This window comes from Python bivittatus, unplaced genomic scaffold (genome assembly GCF_059951505.1).
Source record: "Python bivittatus isolate LINGU-HERP-01145 unplaced genomic scaffold, Pbiv_v1 ctg000220_np1212, whole genome shotgun sequence".
NCBI lineage: Eukaryota > Metazoa > Chordata > Lepidosauria > Squamata > Pythonidae > Python > Python bivittatus.
Genome location: NW_028277048.1, coordinates 14,862,400 through 14,888,484, shown reverse-complemented (window position 1 = coordinate 14,888,484; position 26,085 = coordinate 14,862,400). Strand labels below are relative to the sequence as shown.

The 26,085-nt window shown below is 41.5% G+C and overlaps 1 protein-coding gene across 3 annotated transcripts in view; it reads right to left on the bottom strand.

Moving 5' to 3' along the window:
• LRP1 (LDL receptor related protein 1) overlaps window positions 1-26,085 on the bottom strand; it is a 304,990-nt gene that overhangs the window by 113,015 nt on the left and 165,890 nt on the right. For all 3 annotated transcript variants that reach the window (XM_088137949.1, XM_088137950.1, XM_088137951.1), the window contains 3 exons: window positions 13,041-13,263; window positions 12,124-12,313; window positions 7,098-7,241 (listed from right to left, as the gene is read on the bottom strand). In XM_088137949.1, the coding sequence (XP_087994075.1) occupies window positions 7,098-7,241; window positions 12,124-12,313; window positions 13,041-13,263 (557 nt within the window). The remainder of the gene's footprint in view (window positions 1-7,097; window positions 7,242-12,123; window positions 12,314-13,040; window positions 13,264-26,085) is intronic.

Sequence of the window (26,085 nt, the reverse complement as noted above, 5' to 3'; positions counted from 1 at the left end):
CACAGGCTGTAAGTCCCGTGGAGCACGCCCACCACCCATTTTCCGGAGGAATGTAGAAAAGGGTGGTGTCAATGTTGCTGACAGTAACATTGCAATATGATTTGTATGAGGAAGGTATCTTGCCTATACAGGTGCCCTTGCCCGTTATGGCCTGGATGGTCTGAGAGCCATGTCTCCATCGGCAGCCCTTGTCAGAAGTAGACGTGTTAAAGGCTGCCTCAAAAGCTACAGCCTCATAATACGGAGGCAAGACATTATAACAAAGCCAACAAGAAAAAGTAAGATTGGGGTGGCTAGCATTCAAAAGCTGATAAGTGGCTTGGGCAATGTCCCACAATGGGTTACTAATGCGTGGAGAGGAAATAACTCCTTCTATGATGGTAGAGTTACCCGGGGAGTGAGTAGTTGGAAGGAGAGGGATGATTACCTGGTTAGGGCCAACCGGCACAGGGGGAGTAATAGGGGTAGATATCAATCTGATGGTAAAGATGTTTCCCTTATCACGATAGCCTGTCCGAACCTTATCATAGAGGCGAACCCCCCAAGTGAGTCCCGCTTGCCAACCCTCATATTTCTTCCCCTGCTCAGTGAAGGTAATGCGAACCGGGTTACAATAGCCTTGTATAGTCCCATCTTCTTCTTTTTGTTGACATTTTAAGCTTTGGGTGGTTCTTTTAATGGAAACATAATCAGTTTTTATCGGGGCATCCCACCAAATATGTCCGGTGGAAACACAGTCCCAATTTGCACAAAAGTACGTATCAGCCCCTCCACAAAGTTTCTTGTATGAAGACTCCTTTCTATATCCTGGACATACATAAAAATGGTGCTTTCTAATGAAGTCATCGCCTTCGGTGAGTCGGAGCATTTTTGCGATGTCAAAGTAGAGGTCAGGAAACCAAGGTCCAGATCGGTTGGCTGAGGAGGAGTTCACCACCTCAGAATTACCCACGTCTGGTTGAGGGGAACGTGGGGGTTATTGGAGGCCTTGCATATCAGCACAAGCGGAAGCAGCATAAGCCAAAAAAGCCTCATTTTTGACCTTTCAGAAGACGGTGCGGTCTGAGATCCTTTACTGATCGCAGCGGTCGTTACAAAGAATAGGTGGAGCTGGAGGAATGACAGGATCAGAAGAAGGGGTATCTTCATCTTTTAGCTTTTGTGGAAGATGACAGGGACGGATGTGCCGACCAGGAATCCACAAGGTTTTTTCAGGGAGGGCGACTGCGGCGTATCCCCGACCCCAGGTGATGAGCTCTGCAGGTCCTCGCTACGTCAGGTCTGGTAGGCAACGATAATAGACGAGCGGTCGATGATGTTCAGCAGAGGGAGAAGAAAAATGACGACAAGCAGCTGACATTGCAGGTTGGCTAGTCAGGTTAAGGAAGTTAAGGGTATAAAGACACAGGTTAAGAGTGTCTTGCACTGCTGGGAGACCAGGGGCATTTTTTCCCCTTGAGCCGATGTGGCGGTCAAGAGCATATTTTAAGGTTTGATGAGCTCTTTCAACCATGGCTTGTCCTTGACTATTATATGGAATGCCAAATTTATGAATTATGCTCCATTTTTGACAAAAGGCAGCAAATGCTGTGCTTGTGTAAGAAGGCCCATTGTCAGTTTTGAGTTCCTTTGGGCGTCCCAACGATGCAAATGTGCGAATGCAATGATTTGTTTTGTGGCTTCTCCTCTTTGTGGGGTAGCCATGATGAAACCCGAATATGTGTCAATGGACACATGGATGTACTTCCATGGAGTGAAAGAAGGATACTGGGTAACATCCATTTGCTAAATTTGACAACTTTCAGTCCCTCGGGGATTTACCCCCATAGGGATGGAGTGTGCTTGTTTACTGCAAGTAGGGCACTGTTGTAAAATAGCTGTTGCTTCTGCTGTTGTTATGCCAAATTGTTTAATCAGTGCCTTCTTGTTTTGATGAAAATAGGAGTGACTCTCCCACGGGGTAAGTGAAGAAAGAGAAAAAGCATCAGGTGAGAGTACAGCAGCGGCTGCAGCAGCGGCAACATCATTTCCTTCTTGGATGATGCCTGGAAATGGTTGGTGGCTTCTTATGTGAGAAACATGAAAAGGTTCGTTCTTTGAGAGATGAGGTGTTGAAGAGTGAGGAAGAGAGACAAGAGCGAAGGTTCAATAGAAGGCGAAAGATAGGCCTGATAGATAGAAGAAATAATCTGTGAGACATACAGACTGTCCAATATCAAGTTAAAGGGTTGGTCAGGAAACTGTTGAAAAGCCAGAATTGAAGCATACAGTTCTGCCCGTTGGGCAGAGGATTGTGGTGGAGTGATTTTTGTGTGCCATTGGCCTTTGGATTGCCAGGCACAGGCACCATATTTTTTGCTTCCATCTGCAAAAACTGTGATGGCGTCTGGGATAGGGAATGAAGCAAAAGGAGAGTTCCATGCAAAGGGTGTGGTTTTCAAAAGTTGTAGTCTGGGGTCAGGAGGGTGATGACAGGAGACAGAACCAGGCCAGTCAGCAAGGGCAAATTGCAGTTGCTCACTGGAGGCCAGAAGGGTTTCCCAAGTTGCAAGAGAGCAGGGAACATAAAGTGTCGTTGGTTCTTGTCCAGCAAGTGCTTTTGCACGATGGTGACCCTTAGTAATGAGGAGTGCCATTTGAGCTGGTTTTGTGGTTAAGGTAGAACGAGGTGTATGCGAAAGGTGGACCCATTCAAGGACTAACAGCGAGGGTGTGACTTGTACAATCGCACCTGTGGGTAGGTTCAAAGTATTGATTAACAAGAGTGCAAGAGGAAAATCATCCAGCAACCGATCCACCCATTTTGTTTTTAAGGCTTGGTTCACTAATTGAATTGTTTCCAATTGTTCCTTTTGCAATGGGATTATGTCTGCTGGTTGTTTTCCTTTGGTCAAGGCAGAAAAAAGAGGTGAAAGTTGGACAGTAGTGAGGCCTAAATAAGGGCGTATCCAATTAATTGATCCCAAATATTGTTGTAATTGAAGCAAGGTCGGCTTTGGGGGTAATTGTACCTGCGGGCACAATGGAGCAGCGTGAGAGGAAAGCAATTTGTGCCCTAGGTATTGAAAAGGAGGAGAGGTCTGGACTTTGTCAGAAGCAATATAAAGACCTCCTTGTTGTAAAATTTTTTGGAGGTGAGGTAAAGTTTTCAAAACTGTGCCCCTTGGGCCAGGGGCCGCAACTAAAATATCATCCATATAGTGGTATACAAGAAAAGATGGGTATTTCACACGATATGGGTGTAAAACATGTGCTACAAAAAATTGACACATGGTGGGGCTATTGAGCATTCCTTGCGGTAAAACTTTCCATTGATAGCGAGAAGTGGGTTGAGAGTTGTTGAGTTCAGGAACAGTAAAAGCAAACAAATGCCTATCCTTTGGGTGCAAGGGGATAGAGAAAAAACAGTCTTTAAGATCAATGATCATCATGTCATAATTTTGAGGAATCAAATTGGGATTGGGGAGTCCGCATTGTAGCACCCCCATTGGTTGCAAAATGGCATTAATTACGCGCAGATCGTGAAGAAAACGCCAGTTGCCAGATTTCTTTTTTATTACAAATACTGGGTGTATTATAAGGGCTTAGAGAATCTTCAATATGCCCTTTTTCTAATTGTTCTAATACCAATTGTTTTAATGCATTTAATTTTTCCAAAGTTAATGGCCATTGATCAACCCACACAGGGGTTTGAGATTTTAAAGTTAAGCGAAGAACAAAAGGAGAGGACATTACTGCAGCGTAAGTTTAGCTTGAAATTGGGACATGAGGTCACGTCCCCAGAGATTAATATGTAAAGGCAACACCACAGGTTTTATGTGGGCAACGTGCGTTGTTGCGGCAGAGGTTACTGGAAGCCAATCAGAACTGACTCTTGCTGCTTGTACGCCACCCACACCTCTCACGGATGGGGCCTCGTCAGTTCTCCAATTGGGAGGCCATTCTGCTGATCGTATGACGGACACGTCAGCGCCGGTATCTAGAATACCAGAAAAAAGGCGACCACTGATATAAAAATCTGCCGTGGGGCGTGAGTTGCGTAGCGGATGTTCTAAAGCCAATAAATCATCCGGTGTGTTTTCTGGGAGCAAAATCATAGTGGCAACTATTTCCCCAGCGTTAATTGTAAGTGGGGAGTTAATTGTCATGGCAAGGGCAAGGTCTGAAAAACTATCAGAGCTTCGCATGAAGGGAGCAGCAAGAACGCCTCGAGAGGTAAGATCTAAGTTTGGGAAAATTAAAACAGGCAAAGTAGGAGGCAAGGTAAGCGTGAGCTTTGGAGAAATAAAAAGAAGATAGACATGACCAGGCAATGTGTATGTGACTGTGTCATTTGCTACCATTTCAAAAGATTGAGAAGATACAGCATTGCTAGGTTCAGCCTTTGGGGCGGGGCTGGCTGGTCGCCCCGCAATTAGTTTTCCGGCTGATTAGCAAAGGGTGGGTTAGTGCGACACTGGTTTGCCCAATGAAAACCCTTTTTACAGCATGGGCAAACGGTGTTGGGGCGGGAGGACCCAGAGGGTTTACGCCCCCTTGGGGCTCCTCCCCCTCCCGGCGTGCGGCACTGATCTCTAAAATGGCCGGGCTTTCCACAATTGAAGCAATTTCCGGTGGGGCGTGAAGAAGAAGCAGGAAGTGGCTGATTTTGGTGCATCGCAGCAGCGAGAGCCTCCATTTTGTGGCTCGTTGTGCCAACGATACGGCAAGCACGCAAAAAGTCAGCAAGAGTAGCTCCGGGGTGAGCAAAAATGGGCTGCAAAACCTTCTGACAATCAGCATTAGCATTTTCATAAGCTAGTTTTAATAACAATTCATTACCAGCGTCCTCATTGTCAATTTGACGCTCGATGGCTAATTGAAGACGGCTAAGAAATTCAGAATAATTTTTAATAAATCCCTGCATGAGGTGGCGGCAGTTATAAAAATTCCTTGTCCCAGCAAATGATCAATGGTTACATTTGCAGGGAGACCACCCTGCGCAATAAGGGCAATTTGTTTTTGATATTCTGACCACCACACAACATACTGAGCAGGAGTTAAAATCATATTACACAGCATTTGCCAATCAGAGATCATCATGTCAGAAGAATTTGCAAGTGTTAGAAACAAGCCCATAGAATAGCGAGATTGTAAACCATAAGTAGTTACAGCAGTTTTAATATCCTTTACAACTTTATAAGACAGAGGAGCAAACACTTGGGTAGGAGGGTTATTGGGGTTGTTGGGATCGGGAATATATGAGACAGGGAAGGCAGCACAAGATTGCATATCCTCCAAATCTAATTTCCCTCTAGCACGAGCCTCTATCATGGCGCGTACCAGGGGTCCGGCAGTTGAAGTTACCGGAGGAGGGAAAAGTCCCTCATCCCTTTCCTTTGTTGTTAGAGGGAGAGGGGGGGCCGATGGCAAATGGCCCTCGTAAAGAGGAGGCGCCGTGATTGCAGCAGCAGCCATCCTCGGCTCCACATCATAAACTTCCAGAGCTTCTAAAAGAATACGGCAGGAGACAATAATTTGCTGTGGAGCTTTTGGTGGCTCATTTAAATACTTCAAAATCTTTCTCCACAATGTAACTTTTGTTGATCCAGTCTCAGGATAGACCGGACATTTGAGCCAAACATATTTTAGCAATTCAACTAGCCTTTTTTGCTTAATTGGAGGCAATGGGGTGCCTCGATTAGAAAGAATGATGTTAGAAGCCTTGAGAAGGTTTCCAAGTTCGCGGAGGTGTGCAACCTGGGGCTTGGACAACCCGCCTCCGATACTTACGAGGGAACCGACAGGCGGCTGGGACGCGTTGAGCCCTTTCTCGGGCGTAAGTATCGGAGGTCTCAGGCGGAAGGTGACGGACGAACACGCGGTTTGGGAATCACGTCGGGGTCACCAGTTGTAACATTCACGCAGTTACCGCGGGCCTCTCACGAGTGAGGGGAAAGAAGACACCAAACTGATTCTCCTTCGAGGGGGATGAGAGCGCCCAGACCGGAGTCTGGAAACCTCTTTTATTGAGTACATCAGAGGGCAGGGTTAAGCATATATACGTCACACTACCTACTACAAGCTCATAACTATATATGGTAATACATGAAGCGCAAGGGATCATGTGCTCCGATTGAGCACGTGACAAGCTGCGGGGGCTTGCCTCCTGAAATTTGAGGCTTTACCCCATGTTGTTGCTGGTACTTTTCCATGCTAGCTTCCTTGTTAGCGTACGACTGATTTTACTAGTCTGTACTAACAGAAATGCCTAGCATGTGATGGGGTGTTATAATGCAACAATGGGGTTTTTTTGGGGGGCGGGGGGGACAAATTTTCCTACATCCAGTCTCCCCAGATTGTTTCTCAGTTTAGATTGCATTAGTGGCGGGTTGGACCTCTTCCCCTACCGAAGAGGTTATTGCTGTTGGAAACTATATTACCACTTCAGTGGTCTCTGAATTCGAGTTTTTAATGAATAGGCCTTTTATTAAAATCCTATGCAGGGTCTCATTCATAGCTTGTGGCCATGATTTTCTTTCTGCAGATTAATAGAGGGCCCTCAAATTAAGTCTCCTCAGAAGTGCATGAATCTAAAGTATTCTGTTCCCTTTGTTTCAGTTCCTACTTTTCTCTTCTCCCCTGCCCTTTGTTGAGAGAATCCCCCCCCTTCTTGCTTGGATTGACTCCAACTCTTCCTTCCAAATCCGGTTCTCACTGATTTCCTTTGTCCCCTTTTCCACACTGAGAAATAAGGGCAAGGGCACAAATGTGTGTGAGCTTGGCAGAAGATGACTGATCAAGTCATGAACCTCTCATCTCTACCTGCTGTTGATAACTATATTTGCAAAACATCCTTAGAAATTGAGATAACTTTAGGATACCTTTCAGCTGGGATCATTTTCACACTCTTTCCAAAAAAGTTAAAATCCATTTTATTTTTTGTTCAAATTTTTTCTTTTTCTCTTTGTTTTTTACTGCCCTGGTAACCATTTAAAGCAATGAAATACCAAAGAAGATTTCCCTGAAATCTGGGATGTAGCAGATTAAGCCAGATTCCTCTTCAGTTCAGTTGTCTCCCAACCACAGCACACTCTGACTCACAGCATGCAACTCACTTTTGCAAGACTTCCCATCACTGCCAAGGCTGAATCCTGACCGGCACCGGCATGTCCGAGTTTTGTGGCTATTTCCAAGGAGACAGATGTCAGAACAGCCACCTGGTTTTCCAAACTGGTCCGTTTCACAGGCATGACTCCTCACTAATAACAAAGAAAAACTCCCATTCAGTTCATGATAACAGTTATCTATTTCAGTTGTATTCTACTGTGATGTTTAAGACTGATCATGAGCAACAAGGGCATGTATAGACAACCTTGGTGGTTATACCATAATTATATGGTGGTAGGGTATTAATGCCTACAGCTGAATTGTTGGAGATACTCTAGAACAAAGTCAACAGCTGTGTGGATTTGAATTTATACAACATCTATTCATACTATGTTTTATTTATCTGGTGCCTTTGTAGTCAGTGTTGACTCCTGGCGATTGCCTAGATAAGTCCCTGCAGTTTTCTTGAGTAGTTTGCCAGAAGTGATTTGCCCTTGCCTGCTTCCGAGGGCTGAGAGAGAGGGACTAGCCCAAAGTCACCCAGCTGGCTTTGTGCCTGAGGCAGGACTAGAATTCCTGGTCTCCCAGTTTCTAGTCTGGGGCCCTAATCACTACACCAAACTGGCTCTCGATTCACACTATGTACATTGTTCATAAATATCAGTGAGCTCCTGGACTTCAATGTGACCTAAAGCCTCAACATTTTCTTCTTGGCTAAAAGGCTAACAAGTTGCTGAAATTCCTGCCAAGCATACATCTAACGTGGTATTTCAGAGCAAAGAGAAATTATGTGAACTATTCTTGTAAAAAGTCTAAAGGCAGTGCAAATATTGCCTGAGCAACTGGGATGTTTCTTGGGACTTATTTGTTTTTATATATTGGAAATATTTGTGCAAGTTTACATAAACCATAAGCCTAATTTTTAGCAACTGGGAACAAAACAGCCAGCAAATAAAAGTGCAATTAAAAAGTCAGCATGCTTAAACTGTTTACAATTTTAGGATGAATAATTTGGAGGGTGTGGGGGTGGAAGAGCAGGCTGCTTGAGAAAATTGCAGGCACCTGTACTGCCTTCTTTTCCTCCATTTCAGCCTTTTCCCCAGTGTCAGCACAGCAGGGTTGCCAATAAAGCAGCAACCTTGACACAGGTGTCGGAGGAGACAGGAGGACATGCGTATTTTAGAGCTCTGCAGCCCCCAGCAAACAGAGTGCAGCAGCCAAACAAAAGAAGGTGTTTTTCCTTCAGAAGGAGTGGATGGGCCAAAAGAGAGAAAAAGAAGTATAGAGGCCCAGCAAGACAAAGCATAACATATAAAAGGTGCAACAGCTCTGTATGCCGGCCATTAACAGAAGAAGAAATCTCAGAGAAAGGGGACTTAAGACAGAACAGGCTTAAGAAAGAAACGTTGATGCATACTAGCATAGCATACAGCGTAGTATATAGGTAAGTGTAAGAGAGTTTAGGATATTGAATAGTAATATTATAGAATATAGTAGTTGTTGTAAGAATAGTGCCATAGGCATAGTATAGAGATAGCCATAGAACAGAATATAGGAAGCACCCACATCATTTTTATATGTTTGTTTTTACAGAATAAGACATCTTCCTAACCCTTATAGGGAGATATAAAGAAACCAGCTGTCCAGGGTCCAGTGCTTTTGTGTCTCTCTTGAGACTGGGTCAATCTAATTGGGCATGGTTTAAAAAAGAACCCGTGACAGGGGGGTCTCCTGGAGTCTTAAGAAATCTCGTCTATGATTAACTTAATATTCAGCCTGTATGACTGTAGGTATTCCTTCAAGGATTGCAACTTGGTCTTTTGAAGAGAAACACCAACATTATGGCCTGATTTTCACCACATGAAGTATGCTTAATTTAGGCTTGGTTGTTATATGTTGTGGCTTAGGTAATAAAGCTATTGCTTAACATACCATGTGCACCTAGTCTTTGCATTGGAATGACAACTCAGTAGATAGAGCAATTTTGCTCAGATCACAAAGGAATAACCCAAGCCAGAAATGTCAATCAAACTCTTGGCCATCACATTCTGCCTCCAACTAAAGCTTCTGAAATTGTGTTTTGAGGTAACTTAGACATCACTCCTAATAAGATAAATGAGAATTGTTAGCTGAGGATATTTCACTTAACTTTTGAACTACATTTTAGCTCTATCCTTCTCTGACTTTCTCTTTTTGTAGAAGTTGTATTAGACACAGGATGAGGGGCAGTGGCAACTTTTAATGGTTACAATGATGCTTTCTCATAAGGCATGCAGCAAGTTGAATTTCAGCTCTGTTTCACAAAATGTATTTTCAATATTATAGGATTTTTTTAAAGTTTTCCTATTAGGCAAGAAATTGGAGCATATGCCCTGTTCCTTGTGCTTTAATGTCCTTTTTTGCAGCTGAGATTATAGAATTAAAATTTTAAAAAGGAAGTGATTTAGTCTAGAGTCAACCAGTGGGAAGAGGACTGAAGCCACCAAATGGCCTAATTCAGCTAGTATGAATGTAGGTACTTCTTCAAGGATTGTAAGTTAAATAAGTGGTCCATCATCCATAGACATCATTAACAAGCTTGACCAAGATGCCTCTGGGACCACAAAGTAGGCAATTAAAAATTAACATAGTTAAATAAGTGTTTTGAAGAGAAACACCAACACAATCACTCTTCCAGAAAGAGGTTCTGAGAACTTCCAACCCAAAGGCATGCGGCAGCTGTTGATGCTTAGGAAGGAAGGAGCAGAGGGAAAACATAGGAGGGTTATAAAAAGAAAAATATCACTCTCTTTGGTTGAATTTGTATAGCTGGTCAGTGGATGGTTTTACTGCTATTGTTTAAAGGTAATTCCACATCATTTTATTGCTTTTGTTATGTTCTGGGTGTAAAGTATTTTAGATGTCCAAACATCCTTCCTGGCACATTTGAGGATATCAGAGAAGGATGCCTAGTAGATTGAGATGATGTGGAGTCAGTAGAAAACCAATGGTTAATCCCTCTGACCCAGTTCAAATGACATTATTTCAGAAACTATTTACTGTCTAGTCAGCAAATGAAACAGCAACCCAAGCACCAGTTGACTGAACATGGGTGTGGACTTTACCACAAGAGACTTGAACTTTTCTTTCTGTGTTTCTAGAGAAGTTTGAAGGACCAGCTCATCATGGTGAGATGTGTGCCTTGATGACACATCACCCTGCAGGTTTATTATTTATAAAATGTATCTACTGCTTCAAGCTGAAGAAATTCTATGCAGTGTATATAAAGATCAATAGTCATATGATACCACAGCAAAATACAATTAAATATCATCCATAGACATCATTAACAAGCTTGACCAAGATGCCTCTGGGACCACAAAGTAGACAATTAAAAAGAATTTGGCAGTTTTCCTAGCTAAAATTCAAATGTCACCAATCACAGGAAGAATTACCACCAATCACCATACAAAATATGAGCCCCAGCATGCCTTCCAATCAATTTTTTTCCCCATCCTAGTCTCCAGAAGACTGCCTGGACAAATCCCTGCAGTTTTCTTGGCAAGATTTCAGAAGTGGTTTGCCCTTGCTTCCTTCCTAGGCAAAGAGAGAGTCACTGGCCCAAGGCCACCCAGCTGGCTTCATGCTTAAGGCAGGACTAGAACTCACAGTCTCCAACCAAATACCTTAATCACAACACCAGACTGGCTCAGGTATATCCATGTAATTTCTCCAAAATGATTAACCTGTCAATCAATTGACCTATTGACCATTAGGTGGCAGCAAAGAAATAAACGTTTTGTTTCTCCTGACTGTCATCTAGTGATAGTTCTAATTTGTGCAGCCAAGATGTAATCAATGGGTAAGTGTTGCCTGAAGATGATTCTTGGGTCACCTCACAGCATACATACCACTCTGATTGTTCAAAAGGGGAGGAGAAGGAAAAATGTGGCCCTATGTGGAAGTCTGTACTTTCTATGATGGAGTGAAATGATTATAAGAAAATTCCATGAGGAAAAGAAATGAGGACCCAGGGCTTTCCCAAGCCCAGCAGCCCCTGGGAAGGGAGTTTCCTGTTATGCAGGCTTCCAAAGCACAAGAGTGGAATCCTTTCAAATACATGCATTAAGCCAGGGACAAGTCAATCAATTTCAAGGCTTCATACTCTCCAGTTGACCAACCCATTAAGAAAAAGTGTTTGTAGAAGCCAGGATTCTGGTCTCCCTTGCAACCAAACAACGCGTAGATGGAAGGTAGTGCTCTATTTCTAGGGAAAATACAACTTTTATGCTGAAACACCTTAAACTTGTTTAGCCTATCTACCTGAGGACTGGGCTGCCTACGAGATGGAGGCTGATTTGCCTCAGCAAATGGAAAGTGGGTTATCTTCACACCATGGTAAGCAAGCTGTATGGAGGACTACTTAAAATCAAGCAGGAGATGGGTAGATCAACAATCCACATGCTAGGTGACTAAGAGTGGGGGAAAGGAGAAGAAAAGGGAGAGAGAACGTGTTGCTAGTCGGGCTGACATTATGTAGATTATGATAATTGGGCCATAAGAATGGACTGATCAGGTATGAGTGAAAATGGGATACATGAAAGAAAAGGCTGGGCCAATCTCTGTGATACTAAGTGAGCAAGATATGACCAGAACACAGGTTAGCACAAAGAAGGCCATACTGAAAACAGCTGGGATAAAAGGGCTAAGCAGTAGCCCCAAATGGGTTGCAAATAATGGACTAAGCCTTCTGATGCTGTGCTAAAATTGGGTGCAAAGTTGTCTAAGAGGAGTCTATATCCATGTTCCAGTAGATGACTTTAATTATGAGTATCATGAGTATGTCTGTATGAGACTATGTGCATGCATAGCTGTATTTTCCTGACACTTTGTCTGAAGAAAGCACCATCTTTATGTCCTTTCACAGAGATCAATCATGAAAGAGATCTCGAATGTCAAACAAGAACATTATACAAGCAACCAACCAAACAAGACTGTTTAACCCCATCCCAGTTTTTCCCTTATCCCCAGACATTTTAGATCTGCCTTATCTACCTTTGGGTTGCCGTCGTTGGTGATAGATGTGTAGAGCTCCACCTTTATCCACTCGTGTTACCACTTGAAAGTCACTACTGTTGAAGCGATTGACTCGGATGACACTAGTTTTCTGCTGAGTATTGGCGTTGTCAGAATTGGTGGCATACAGGTAGTTCTCAAAGACAGTCAAGCCATAGAGATGCTCTATCTACAAACAACAAGTGTGATTAAAAAAAAACTGATGAGACTATTGGGTGGAAATGAAGATCTTCCTTCCTTTGCTTTGTATCTTCTCTCTGATTCTGACACATCATGGTTCAGATTCCAGGCATTCAACAAAAGAAGAGTATCAGGTAGTCTTTTAAAATTCTTATGATTCTCTATATTACTTATAGTCCCTGTACCATGTACTCCCATCATTCCACAACCCTGAGAGACAGGTATGGCCAAAAAATGAGCTTCCTTGCTAAACAAGGACTTGAATCTGGATATTCCCTGAACAAGTCTAATCTAATACAGTACAACATACTGGCTAACTTTCCTAACTGCAGCTGTGTATGAGAGAACAGATGCCCTGTTTTACGAAAACAATTCACCAGCTCCTTAGAGCCTACAGCCCCCAGTATTAAGACAAGCAACTTTGGACCAATCCCCATCAACCTAAGGCAGCATGGTGAGGGACGGAGGGACTGTGGGAGATGTAGCACAAAACATCTGGAAAACCCCTCATTTTATGTCCACCCTCTTCAGAATCCTACACATCAGGCTATAGTTATGCCACTACCTTGGGACTGCATACTCAATACAAGTTGAAGTACTGCCAATGCTGCGATTCCCAAAGATAGGGATGCACCAGATGGCTCGAGAGCTGTACATAACAGCATCATATTCCACAAGAACTATCTCCCCTGATCCCACTCCCAAGGAGCACTCACCAAGATGCCCTGGATGATTGTGTGTCGATTTTTTCCTTCATAATCCACCACTTCGATGTAGTCAAGGTAAGCATCAGCCCAGTAAACAAGCCGGTTGACCAAGTCCAAGGTGATACCATGGGGGAAGACTATCTTGGTGTCCACCAGTTTTGTACGGTTCTGCCCATCCATATCACAGCGTTCCACCTTTGGTATCTGTCCATAGTCAGTGAAAAAAACCTTTCTATAAGGAAAGGAGAAAAGACATGAGGAGGTCTCCAAATATAAATGAAAAGGAGATGCATAAAATAAATAAAGGGGACTAGCAGTAGCAATATATATTCATAACTAATCTTATTAATGAGATCATATATAAAACCACAAAAATGTATAAATGCAACATACACAAATGCTAGGGATAGACATTATATAAGCGCCATAAATATGCACGTGCAAGCAGAAAAACTGCTATATGTGTTTGCACATGAGCTACCTCTCCATAGATGTAATGGGAAGACTGGGAATATTTTGGTGTTCAAGTTCAATGACGTGTTTAAAATTTAAGCTGACTTATTGTCTATATGATACACGTGCTGTGTAACTCAGCTGTTATTTCTTTTTTCTCTCTTCCCCCTCCCTCTTTTTTACCATACTAAAGCAAAAAAAAAAAAAAAACCCACCAAAATTCAAGAATCAAAAGTATTATATAAGTTAAATAATTAAAAGAACTCTCATAAATGTGGACTGTAACTCGCTGAGTGGATTCCTGGCTATGCTCCTAGAACTCTAACTTCTGCCTTTCTCCAAGCTCTGCTAAAACATAGACATTTGTTCCTAAGTAGTAGCAGTATCACTTGGTTGTCTTCTAATTTACGTATACAGTACCACATTCATTCTAGACTCTGCTGATAAGGCCTAACACCCAAGGTAGTCTTCACCCCTCTCCTTGGTGTGTGTGGTGTGTGTGTGTGTGTGTGTGAACCACTAATCATGCAAACAGATCTAAAATAAAAACAGAAACTGGGATAATGGCTGGCATCTATCTAAAGAAGGGGAATCTGTACAATTCTACAAGGCAGCTGCTGGGGAAGGAAATTATTAAAATTCCCACTCGCGCTACAAAAGCAGAATTCTATTCTGAACAGTGCTATTTTACACATATTGTGAAGAACTTCTGTTTTTCCTCAGATGTGAAAATCATGAGGTAGATTGGGCAGGATTTACAATATCCAGCTTTAATTAAACCACCCATGAAATCTCTGAATTGGAAAGTCTTTAATTAAACATAGAGACACATAAAGGCCTATGCACTTCGGTGTAAGCATATATATAATGCACTGCTGGGCTGCAATCTTGTGTGAATTGGAAGTATACACCAGTGAACTCAGTTGGACTTTTGATTAAATGCAGATAAGACAGAGCTGAAAAGGAGAACTCACTTCAAAGCTATTCTTTCTACCAATGGATTATGATCCTCCAAGTCATATCTGAAGCTTAAGCATATTCCCTGAGCGCTGCCAGGCCAAGAGTTTTCTTCCAACTAGTACGTTTAAATCAGATTTCTCCAACGACATGCCCTTCAGATGTGCTGGCCTTACAACTTCCAGGCAGTATGGCCAAGATTTATGCTGGCTGGGAATTCTAGGACCTGTATGCCAAAATATCTGGAGGCAGCAGGGTGGCTGCTGAAATAATATGGTTATGTATTTTAATGTGTGTGTGTTTTAATTACTGGTAAGATAGGACTGCTTTGTATAAGTCTTCAAGGAAGTCAGGGAATTATCAGGGAATTATCCACTCAGGTGGTAGAGCTCAGGCTTTGGAAGGGGAAAAAAAGGGGCTACACCTCCAGCCTCCTTCAGCTACTGAAGAATTAAGAAATAGATTAAACTGTGTTTTGCTAAGCCAATTTTTCATATTTAATATGCAAATAACCTTTACATGCAGAGAAAGCAAGTTACACACTGATTTATTTTTTAAAAGCTGGCCTGCATTTGGGTGTGCAGTCCTTATAATAAATTTGCCCTTATGGCTTTATAGTTTAAAAAACTGAGCAGCCTAATCATACGTTCAGCTGGAAAGTAGCCCTACTGAATCCAATGGGATTTAATTTCTAGTGGTTGGGATCACAACTTTACCCTCAGATCAGATTGCCTTGCTTCTGTGTTCTATAAACTGCAATCCTATACTCACCTAGCGGGGAGTAAGTTCAATGAATTTAATTATGAGCAAATACGTGTTAAGTCGTGTTTTTAGGATTCAGGAGTCAGCTGGGAAGGTTGTCAGCAAAGAAAGGAAAGTAGAACAGGACTTTTTGTTTGCTCCACTCCAGAATGCAAGGCATCCCGTTTCCATTTGCCCATCCTCAGAAGTGAGGATTAAAATGAAATTGCTACAGCCAATAGCCAGGGGAAAGTTGAAAGTAACTACCCCCCCCCCACCATGACCAACATTTAGCAACCCATTTAAAGATGAGTGTGGATGGCAAAAGTGAGTTAAGAGAGAGAAAGGCAAAATAAACACTAGATGGCAGTCAATGGTGGGTACATGTGGCCATTTCCAAATACCGTTATCTTTCAGACTGCAACAGGAGAAAACAAAATCAGCAAATTCAGAAGGGGCCCTCCTGAATATTGAGTATCCACAGAACAATATGACTGAAACAGAATGCTGCAAACACACACATGCTGCAAACACACACACACACACACACACACACACACACACCCCTAGTGTTAAAGGAAGAACGACAGTATCTTTGGGTTTAGGGAAAGCATCTCAGAAGGCAGATGATTATAGCCATGTACAAGTGGACCTCAAGTTTAGCACAATGAAATACTGAAGAAATGCATCAAAATGCTTTTATTCTACATGTCCTTACCCTCATCACCATTATCCTCTCTTCCTCCTATCCCCCTTCCCCCTTTCATGCAAAGTGGTATCTCTCCACTGTGCAGAGATCAAGGCCATAACTGAGTTGAATAAATAAATACTTGAAAGTGAGCCCACTGGAGAACCTACTTGTGAATGAACATATTTAGGATCTAACCATAAACAGCTTGCCAAGGTACCTGTGGACAGAAAGCTCAGCAACACATTATGGGCTAATACAAGTAGTAAAGAAAATCCAGAGAGCCAGGATTTGGATTGGAGAAATTGTAGCTATGATAGTTAAATACTTCCCCTGAACCTTCTTCCCAAATCATCATTACCACCCATCCTCAAACAGGATCTCAAAGGTACATCTGCATGATAAAATATGTGTCTAGATCATCAGAGAAAGAGATGAAAAAAGCACTGAAGGGATGTTGATTTTCAAAGAGAAGCAACAGGAAGAGATGTATTAAGCCCCCAAGCCCCACTTTTCTATAAATGTTTTTATATATAATTTTTATTAAAACATGTAATAATAATAATAATAATAATAACAACAACTAATACAACTGAAATAGAACAAAGAGAATGAAAAGGAAAGAAATAAAAGAACTAAAAGTGCAATAAGAAAAAGTAGAAGGAAGTAGGAAAAAAGAAAAAGAAAGAAAAATATAAAGATATAAAGAAGTGGCTTCTGATATTCTTCACAGCAGTTATAAGTACAATTATATTTTAACTTCTCTGTCTCTAAAGTTACAGCATGGCTCTCTTCTTTCTATAATCTATCCTGTCTAATCATCAAAGCCATAAATCATGATTTTTTTCTGTTTCATGCAAAAAGTCTTTAAGGGGTTTCCAGTCACCAATAAATGTAGATATTGTCTTTTCTCTAATCAAAGAAGACAGCTTGTCAATTTCAGCAAGTTCCATCAATTTCACCAACCATTCCTCCATGGTGGGCAATGTCAAATCTTTCAAACTCTGGGCATACAGGCTCTACTTTCCAATAAATGACCCTCTCTTAGCCTGGTATTGAAGTGAAGAAGCAAGTTTCTTGTCTAATGTATCATTGAACTCTGCCAGAGATTGAATTGGACCTCTCAACCTCATCTAAATGCTCCAACCACTAGGCCATTCTGAAATCCCCAGTTCTTATGACTGTAATAACACTAGAGAAATTCTGACACAAAGTATTTTGTTGCCTGAGACAATCAGCAAATAATACTGCCTCATATCTGATGCCAAACAAGTTATTGTACCATCTGAAACATAACGTCACAAAAACACCTCCCCTCCTCGTCAGGAGTAAAAATATAGTAGTAATAAATTTATAACAATTTAACTTTATATAACTAAGAATTGTATTGGAGTGCCCGAGATGCTGACCTTATTCTGCTTTATGGCAGGACCAATCCTGGTATTAAGTATTGTATAGATCCCAGAAGTGATGCCATTGTTGCTCTAGCAGAAACGTGGCTTACAACAATCTAATTTATGTAGAGAAATGCAAAATACACTAAAGATTAATGAGATTTCTCAGGACTAGCTTAGAAAGGGCCACAAGCTAGTGGGGATGTTGTTTAAGGTGAGATGGAAATTCATGAGAGAATTGATGTTAACTGAGTCTTCAGAACAAATCTGAAGGAAGTACAGTAGTTTTACATGCAAGGAGAGCACAGGTCTCCACCATAGGGCACAACTAAATGGAAGCAGAAACAAGTGGAAGAACCAAACAAATGAACAAGAGAAACTTTCCCATGGGCATAAGAAGATATAATCAATCAATACTTGGCTGTAGATCCTGTGTGTGTGTGTGTGTGTGTGTGTGTGTGTGTGTATAGTGGTCCAAAGTGGTCCCAGTAGTGGTAGGAGCATTCGGGGCTGTGACTCTGAAGCTGGGAGAGTGGCTCCAACAGATCCCAGGAAGAACCTCAGAGCTCCCTGTCCAGAAGAGTGCAGTGCTAGGAACAGCTAAGATACAGCGCAGAACCCTCAAATTCCCAGGCCTCTGGTAGAGGACCGAGATTGAGGAAGACACCCATAGGGGTGAGAGGGGATACACACACACACACACACACACACACACACACACTACTGCAACATTCTAGCACAACGAGAAGGGGCAATCCTCAGATCTGTTCAAGATTAGTATCAGCTACAAACAACCTTGAGCTGACTGAGACACTTAGCAATGACTAATACTTGGTATACATGATGACCTTCCTTTTTTTTTGGCCAAAACTTTTTTTTGGGGGGCCACATATACACCCACCATGGATACAATGCCCATTCCACAGCAATGTCATAAAAGTTCCCTTTTTCTCATCAACATTTTCAGTTGCACTAGGAGTGACTGAACATTCAGATGTTTCCCTCTTCCTTCCTTCCTCTTTCCATTAACATTTCGCCAAAGACAAACAGCTGACTATAAAGACATCTACTCACCAAGGAATGCAATGGTCAGCACTCAGATGCAATTGATCCCTGAACTCAATATGCAAGAAATGCCAGCTCCTTATTAGACCTCTGACCACAAAGATTATGCATAAGTAGCTTCCAGATGCTGGAATGCAGCCATACATTTTTTTGACCAGTGAAAATTCCTATATATCATTAGAAAGACTTCTTAATAGTATGGTCTACTTGAGAATGGAAGACTATCAAGATGGCAGTTTCACCTTAGAGACTTTTAAGAAAAGATAGATGGCCACTTATCAAGCATGCTGTAGCAATTGATTTTCTGCAACAGCAGGTGTTTGGACTAGTGTAGATTTAAGAAAAGAAGACCATGGAATCAGAAGTTTTCCCCATCTAATCCCCTGGACAGTGGGAAGAAACATTAAAGATTAGCCCTAATCCATCAATTCTCTCACTCACCAGCTCATGATTTAAATTGGAAATTATCACTGTTCTCAGGATACAAAATTGCTATTCCCTTTAACTATGTTAATTAATTATTTCAGCTAAGATTTCTAATTGGGTGATAACTCAAAAAGGGACAATAAGTAAAAGAAACTCTTGCTGTTTTGTATCAGCTGCTACTGAGATAAATTTGACACTGACAGGCACTTAAATTAATTAATCAAAGGGGACAGTGATGATTTTGGGAGATGGTCAAGCATAAAAAATGCATTATGTATAGCTCCAGGTTTCTACCTGGACATGATCTTGACTTGAAAACCACTGAGGAAATCCCAGTTTGCATCTATTAGACTGTAATTCATACCCTGTATGCTGCAGCTTCACAGTTTGAATTTTGTAATTTACACCTCTACTGAACATGATTTAAATAAAATTAACTGATATTAGAAGCCTGGCTGAAGCACAAGATGTGGGTAGGCCTATTTGAAGGCTCTGAATATAACAACCCCAAATTTCAAAGGAACACAAATTCTAATTCTCATTTTTGCGATTTCAGTTGGTGAAAGACTTGCTACGGCTTTTTCATTCTTTCTATCACTGCTTTTTTACTTAACAGTAATTTTGTCATGAGCCATGTAGCTGCAGTAGTTCTGCCACTCATTTCTCTGAAGCAAGGAAGAAAAAAATCATTTTGGAAGGTAAAACTATTAAGTAGACTATAATTTATACTGTAATTTGCTCCAGGATGTGACATATTCATTAACCCATGATACTGGTTATTTCACATTTTTATGCATTTTTTCTCCATCTATTAGATTCTAGAGGCAAGACAGATCATGATAAATTAAGCTGGGAGCAATGACTGTTCTGTAATACCTCTGGGGGCAAGGGAATAAGTTACATGGCTGTGTATTCCATTTTCCCTATATACTTCTCTTTATGGAAGATCATGTAAGATGGGCCTGTCCTTAAAGCACGTAACTTGCAACCCTGTGGGTGAAGTAATAACAATCAAAAGGCTGTTTCCCAATAAATTAAGGCCACAAGATGGTGAAGGTTCAAAGGATCTACATTAACATAAATAAGGTCAAAGATAAACTCCAGGAAGGGGTTAGACTCACTATCAGAAGAAGCAGAATGCTCTTCAGAAACTTTTTTTAACTATGAGATTTGAGGAAAAGAGGTATCCCACATGAAAATCAATAGGCAGCTATAGCTGAGAGGTAAATAAATCTGTTGAAAGCAACTCTCTTTAAAAAAGCAGACCTGAAAAACAGATCATTCCAAAGGTTCAAAGTTTCTCCATGCAGGGAAATCAGTAAAAAAATTGTGCTGAAAGCTTTCCAAATGCATCAAAATGTCCTTAAAAGCTGGTGGGATTTGCTCCAGCTTTGGACGTTCTATGCTATGAGACAAACAGACTGAAGGTCCAAACAGGCCACTCTACAGTCTCCAGAAGCTGCCACTTGCTAGACAAGGCAGGGGAGCGATCCAGGGTTGTTCTGGCTTCCTGGATAATGAGGAGGCTTTGGATCCCAACCCTTTGAACCTTGGATGCTGACTTAAATAGGAGAGAGAAGGGAAAAACATACAGAAGTCTGGGTTTGTTCAGAATAGGAAGATGTCTGCTACATAGTCTCAGTTAGAGATGAGTGTTTTCCAAAATATTTTCCTAGCATGATACTAATTAGCATATTCATCTCAGCATCAGTACCCTGTGTGTGTGTATGTTTCACTATCTGATGTGAAAATAATTTAAATGAGATCTGGACATTATTAAAAGAAACTAGAATCATTTACATTGAGAAAAAATATTTTATTATTTTATTTATTAAACAAATTTCTATGTCACCACAATCCAAAGGGACTCATGCAGGCACAGAAATATTGTTACTGTTGGCTAATCAATAATAAAATATGCAACTGCAATGTAGCTTTTAGTTTCTTATTGTTTAAAACAATAATCTGAAGACTGAATTGCCAAAATTGCTGAAGTGAAGATTTTTCCAGTCCACATCTTTGGACAGAGGCCATCCCTACTCTCCTGCAAAACCTACTGTATTGAGAGCTGATTAGGATGGCAAAATGGGACCACAGTATTCTCACTCTCAAAATAGACTGTGAACAATGGCCTTGTTCAGTCTCCCATTTGTGAGACTGTTGTGCTGACTCAAATGATTGACTAGAATTAGGATGTTCATGACTGGACAGTGATAAGAGTGATCTTCACTGGATCACTCATTCATTCACTGGACTCTGGGCAGCATACAATATACAAGTAAGTGCCAGACAGTGCAGTACAATACAAAAAACAATAACCCAACAAAAATCAAAAGCATAATTAACACATAATCAAGGCTGTCAAAAACATACGCACACCACACAGAATGAAGCGCATAAGAGAAAAGCCAAGTCTTCATGGTTTTTCAGAAGTGTCAGGATCACCCAGGCCCCATTAGACAGCACCATTTCAGAGGCAACTTGGAGTATGCCCAACCTGTGTGATCTTGTAGGACAGGCAGAGATAACCAGTGAGAGGTGATGCCAGAAATAACCCAGTCCTTTGCCATATAGGGCTTTATAATTGATAATTAGCACCTTGAATTTCACCCAGAAACCTACTGGGACCCAGTGCAGCTTGCAAAGTTGTGATGTTACATGGGCATAGTGAAGCATGCTCATTAGTACCAACACTGCCACATTCTGGACCAGCTGCAGTTTCTGGATGATTTTCAAGAGCAGCTCCATATGGAGCACATTGCAGAAATCCAATTAGGAGGTGACTAAGACATGAGTGTCCATGAGCAAGGTCCCCCAATTCACAAATGGACACAATTGGCATACAGAAGAATGCCCTCTAGGCCATGGCTCCCATCTGCTTCTACAAGCAGGAGCTGCGAGTCAAGGGGGATCCACAAATCGAACTGGATCAGGGTGGGGTGGGGGCTAAAACCCACAGCCACTCAGCTTTTCTAGAGGTAAGTTGGATCCTGTTTTTCCCCAACCAGACCCACACAGCCTCCAGACACTGTGACAGAATTGTGAAAGGATCATTTGGTCAGCCAATGGCAGAGATGTATAACTCAGTATCATCAGCATGTTGATGACACATGACCCCATACCAACAGATTTTATCACCAGCAGCTTCATGCAGATGTTAAACAAGAGCAGAGGTTTAGGGTTAGATCTCCCCCCTGACACACACACACCCCAACACAGATTGGAAGTGACCCTGGAGAAAGGAAGAGAATCACCACAACACTGTGGCTTCTATTCTCTATCTTCTAAGTGATTCGGAAGGATATCATGGTCAGTGGTACTGAAGGCCTTTGAGAGATCAAGGAGGGCCAGGAGGGATGCATTTTCCCCATCCCGGGCCACCCATGGGTCATCAAAAAGTGCGACCCATGCAATCACAGAATTATGTCCCATCCTGAAATGGGTCCAGATCATCCATTTCCTCCAGAGTCCTTTGAAGCTGAAGCTCAACCACCTTCCCTAAAAAGGGTTGGAAGGTTGGAAATTGGACAGAAATTAAGGAAGGGCCAGACTACCACTTCTTTCAAATGTGCCAATGAGCTTCTTGAGTGGAGAGCATATTTGAGATATTAGGTCTGAAGGGGTTACGTGTATAAATGAATAAAGGGATTAACCATGGTGGCACCTGATGTTATGTCTTAACAGTTTTGGAATACAATGGGAAAGTTTTGAGCAAGCTAGAATAGCCAGTAAACTAAAGTCAGGTGGTAGACCATTATCCTGCTCATTTCAGATATGTTCCAACAAGCACTTGTAAAAATGTATTGGTGGGGAGAGTGTTGAATATCAATCCCAAATTGGTGTGGATAACTTCATGGTAGTGGTACCATGGATCTATAATTCCATTTACAGAGGGGCTACTAAGTTCCATTTACAGAGGAGCTACAATAATCCAAATATGGATATGTAACAACAGTTGGAGATGGAGGTATGAAATTACTATGGCCATGCATTTCACTAAAGCATAGGCGGCGGCTGCCAAACCAAAGGAGAGCTCCTGAAATTGAAAACATTAATTTCTTAATGCAAACCAAAGGTGATGCCTTAGAACAATACTTGTATAAATGTCTCCAATGGCCACCACTGCAAGTCAATGTGATCTCTTTTTAAATGGCAGGCTACAGATTTCTTGGCCAAGGAAACCCCATCTCTCTTCAGCCCAGTAAAATATTGAAATACTGAGAATAAATGCTCCTATTGCTTGAGCCGTGGAGAACCAGACTTATGCCTCTCTTCCTTAGCAAGGTCAGAATTTCTCACATGGAACCATCTAACATCCAACCAGCAAACCACTATCACATTCTCACTTGGAACCAGGTGAGTCTGTCACTGCTGTTTTGCTGCAATCTTAATCTGTTGTCTAGTGGTGAATGGGAAAAGCTATGGCCAGGAATGCCAAGGACAACACAGTTAAATACCCAAAGCTACATGGCAGTTTTCAGCCTAAAACAATTTTTCCGTTCAAATGGAAGATCTATTTCTGGCTTCAGATTCAAGGAGAAGTCCAGAGGAACACAAGTAAATGCAGGGCTCCAGAGATATCAGTGTTATTACCAATCGGTGTAATTGCCACTTTCAATCCCAAATCTCCTACATCTGCATAGTCACTCATGATGCTTTGCTATGGAAAACCTCTTCTGTTTGCCTCTTGTCTTCAACCAGATGGAGATAAAAAGGAGCCATAGTACTTAGAATACCTGATCATTCACCACAAGAAGAAATAAGATTCACACAGAGGAGATTTTTCTTTCCAGTCCATCTAACTTCCTGCCCTCTTTATCCATGCCTCCACAATAATGAATTTGACAGAGAGAGCTGAAAGAGGAAGGCAGAATAATTGTCTTCCACATAATATGGATTTCATATTCTTTTGGAGCTGGGAAGCATAGATGATGGTTTAGTCCTCGAATTAAGGACAGTCTCTAGCACCCCTGTAAGAAGTGTGCATACCCATAAAATGGTGAAGCTTCCCCCTCTGAAGTAATAGCTATGTATTTGACTTGTAGTCTTATGAGTGGTCTTGAGAGATTTGATATCGAACCAAAATGATTAGAGACAAATTGGAAATTGGTGCCAATCATGGAGCGGAATTCTGTAAAGAGTATTCATTCAAATTGCCTAGCACATTTTTATCCAAATTTAAAGTTTGGGCTTTTTTTCAAGGTAGTAGAGATCGTAGGAGACCATAAATGGTGTCCTTTGGAGGCTGAACCTAAGGGAATGTATAGGGCAAAAACATCTGGCTCACATGGTCTAGTGCTCCCTAGCCTCCAGACTATAGGAATTCTTAGGATAAAGAAGGGACTACCTCATTCTCAGGATAAGGAACAGAAGCCTCAGTCACCATGAGGTGATAACAGTATAGATGGTACTGTCTAAAGTGGTCATAAATAGGATTGATATAATGAATACAGAATCCCACCAAAACAACAAAACCAGTTAGGCTGTGTCTACTCCATAGTGACCTGCTCTGGGTTTGAGACATACTCTTTTGGGAGTGAAGAGAACATGGAACAATACTGAGTAGTTGCCTTATATAGGGACAGTCAGTTCCTGATCTCTCTCCTTCCAAAGGGGACTCTTGGACATGTAGTCCAGGCACAACAGTTGGATCAGAGACCTGATCTGGAGCCAGTGCCACCTATGTCACAGTCCAAGACGAGGTCTTAGTTATAGGACTAATCTGCCTTATATGACAAGATGAGTTATGAGGTTCCATCTCAGTGTTCTGTGTTACTTCTATGAGAAGTGGAAAATAAAGACTGTAATATCCTCAGCACTGGATGAAGGTATTCCTCATTTCTTTTGCTCTAGTTTGTCTTCAGTATGATACCAGAAGTTCAGGTCAAAGAGCAAATGATAGAGGAACAGCCTCAAGATCAAGCTCATACTTCAGTACCAAAGACTAATTAGATGCCCTAATTAGATGCCGAGAATAGGTCTATGTGCTGCAGGAGCAAAAGGGTCTTGGCAGTTTCTGCCCTTTTGAGCACACTGCAGAAGTAATACCCTCAAATAAGATAAGCAATTACAGCAAATAGGTTTACTGAAGGTTTGACAATGAGGTTCAATAATATCCCTTTCCTAAACAAAATAAACAGAAAAAAAATCAAAGGAAATTTACTGTCATAGTTCACACACTACGGAGGAAAGTCTTCAAAACCACCAACAGCAACAAATAAAGGAAAGAGTGAAAAAGGAGGGGGGGCAAAAGGAAATATAAAGAAACAGGAAAGAATAATATTCAAAAGAAAGAAGAGACAGCCACAAACAGAGCAGAAGATACCACTAAGAAGCTACTATTTCTACTTCGGTAGGCAAAAAAGATGGAAGGGACTGACATGAACAATTCAGCTCTAGAGGCCTCCTAGAGCAAAGGCAGAGATTCCCATCAAATGAAAAGCACAGAATTATCGCTGTAATTTCATTTGGAGTACATTACAACCATTTGAACAGCACACAAACCAATGAAGAGCATTGTGTGGCTATCTGCTTATCAACAGCTACAATTACTGCTTAAATCAATTCAGCAATTTTCTTTAAAACGGCAATAAAATGCAAGTGGGAGGGAGAGAACTTGAATATCCACATATTCTCTCTCCTTGGCCCTACAGATTAAATACATTCAAAGCTCATGGCTCATAGAGGGATAGAAGTGGATAGTGACCTTTTATGTCACTGAGTTCAATGTCCTGCTTAATACAGAAATACAGATTAAAATATCCCAAACAGAAGCATGTATAAATGCTTAAACATACATGTCCAAGTGAAGGAGACTACCACCAGTCTGGGAAATTGGTTCCACTGTCAAACTGCTCCTATGGTCAGGAAATTTTTCTAATATAGATTTTGGAATGTGCCATCCTGTAAACTAAATCCATTATTCCTCATCCTGCACTCTAGAATAAGCGAGAATAAGTCCCGAGCATCTTCTAGGTGACATCCTTCTAGGTAGCTGAAGAGTGCTTATCATCTCTCTACTGTGTGATCTTCTCTCTCAAGATTAAACATATGCAGCTTTCAATTCATTTATAGATCATACGTTCCTGATCCCTCATCACTTTTGTTGCCCTTCTTGGAACTCTTCCACCTTCTCTGAATCCTTCTTAAAATGTGGTACCCAAACTGACACAGTATTTGAGGTGGAGTCCAACTAAGGCAGAATAGGGAGGCTGATGACACTTCTAAGACAGGATTTGTTATATGGAGGTAGAAAAACATCTATTGTGACACTTTTTTCCAGTACTCCTAATTCAATTAATTAGCTTCAAAATCATCCCATAACTGCAGT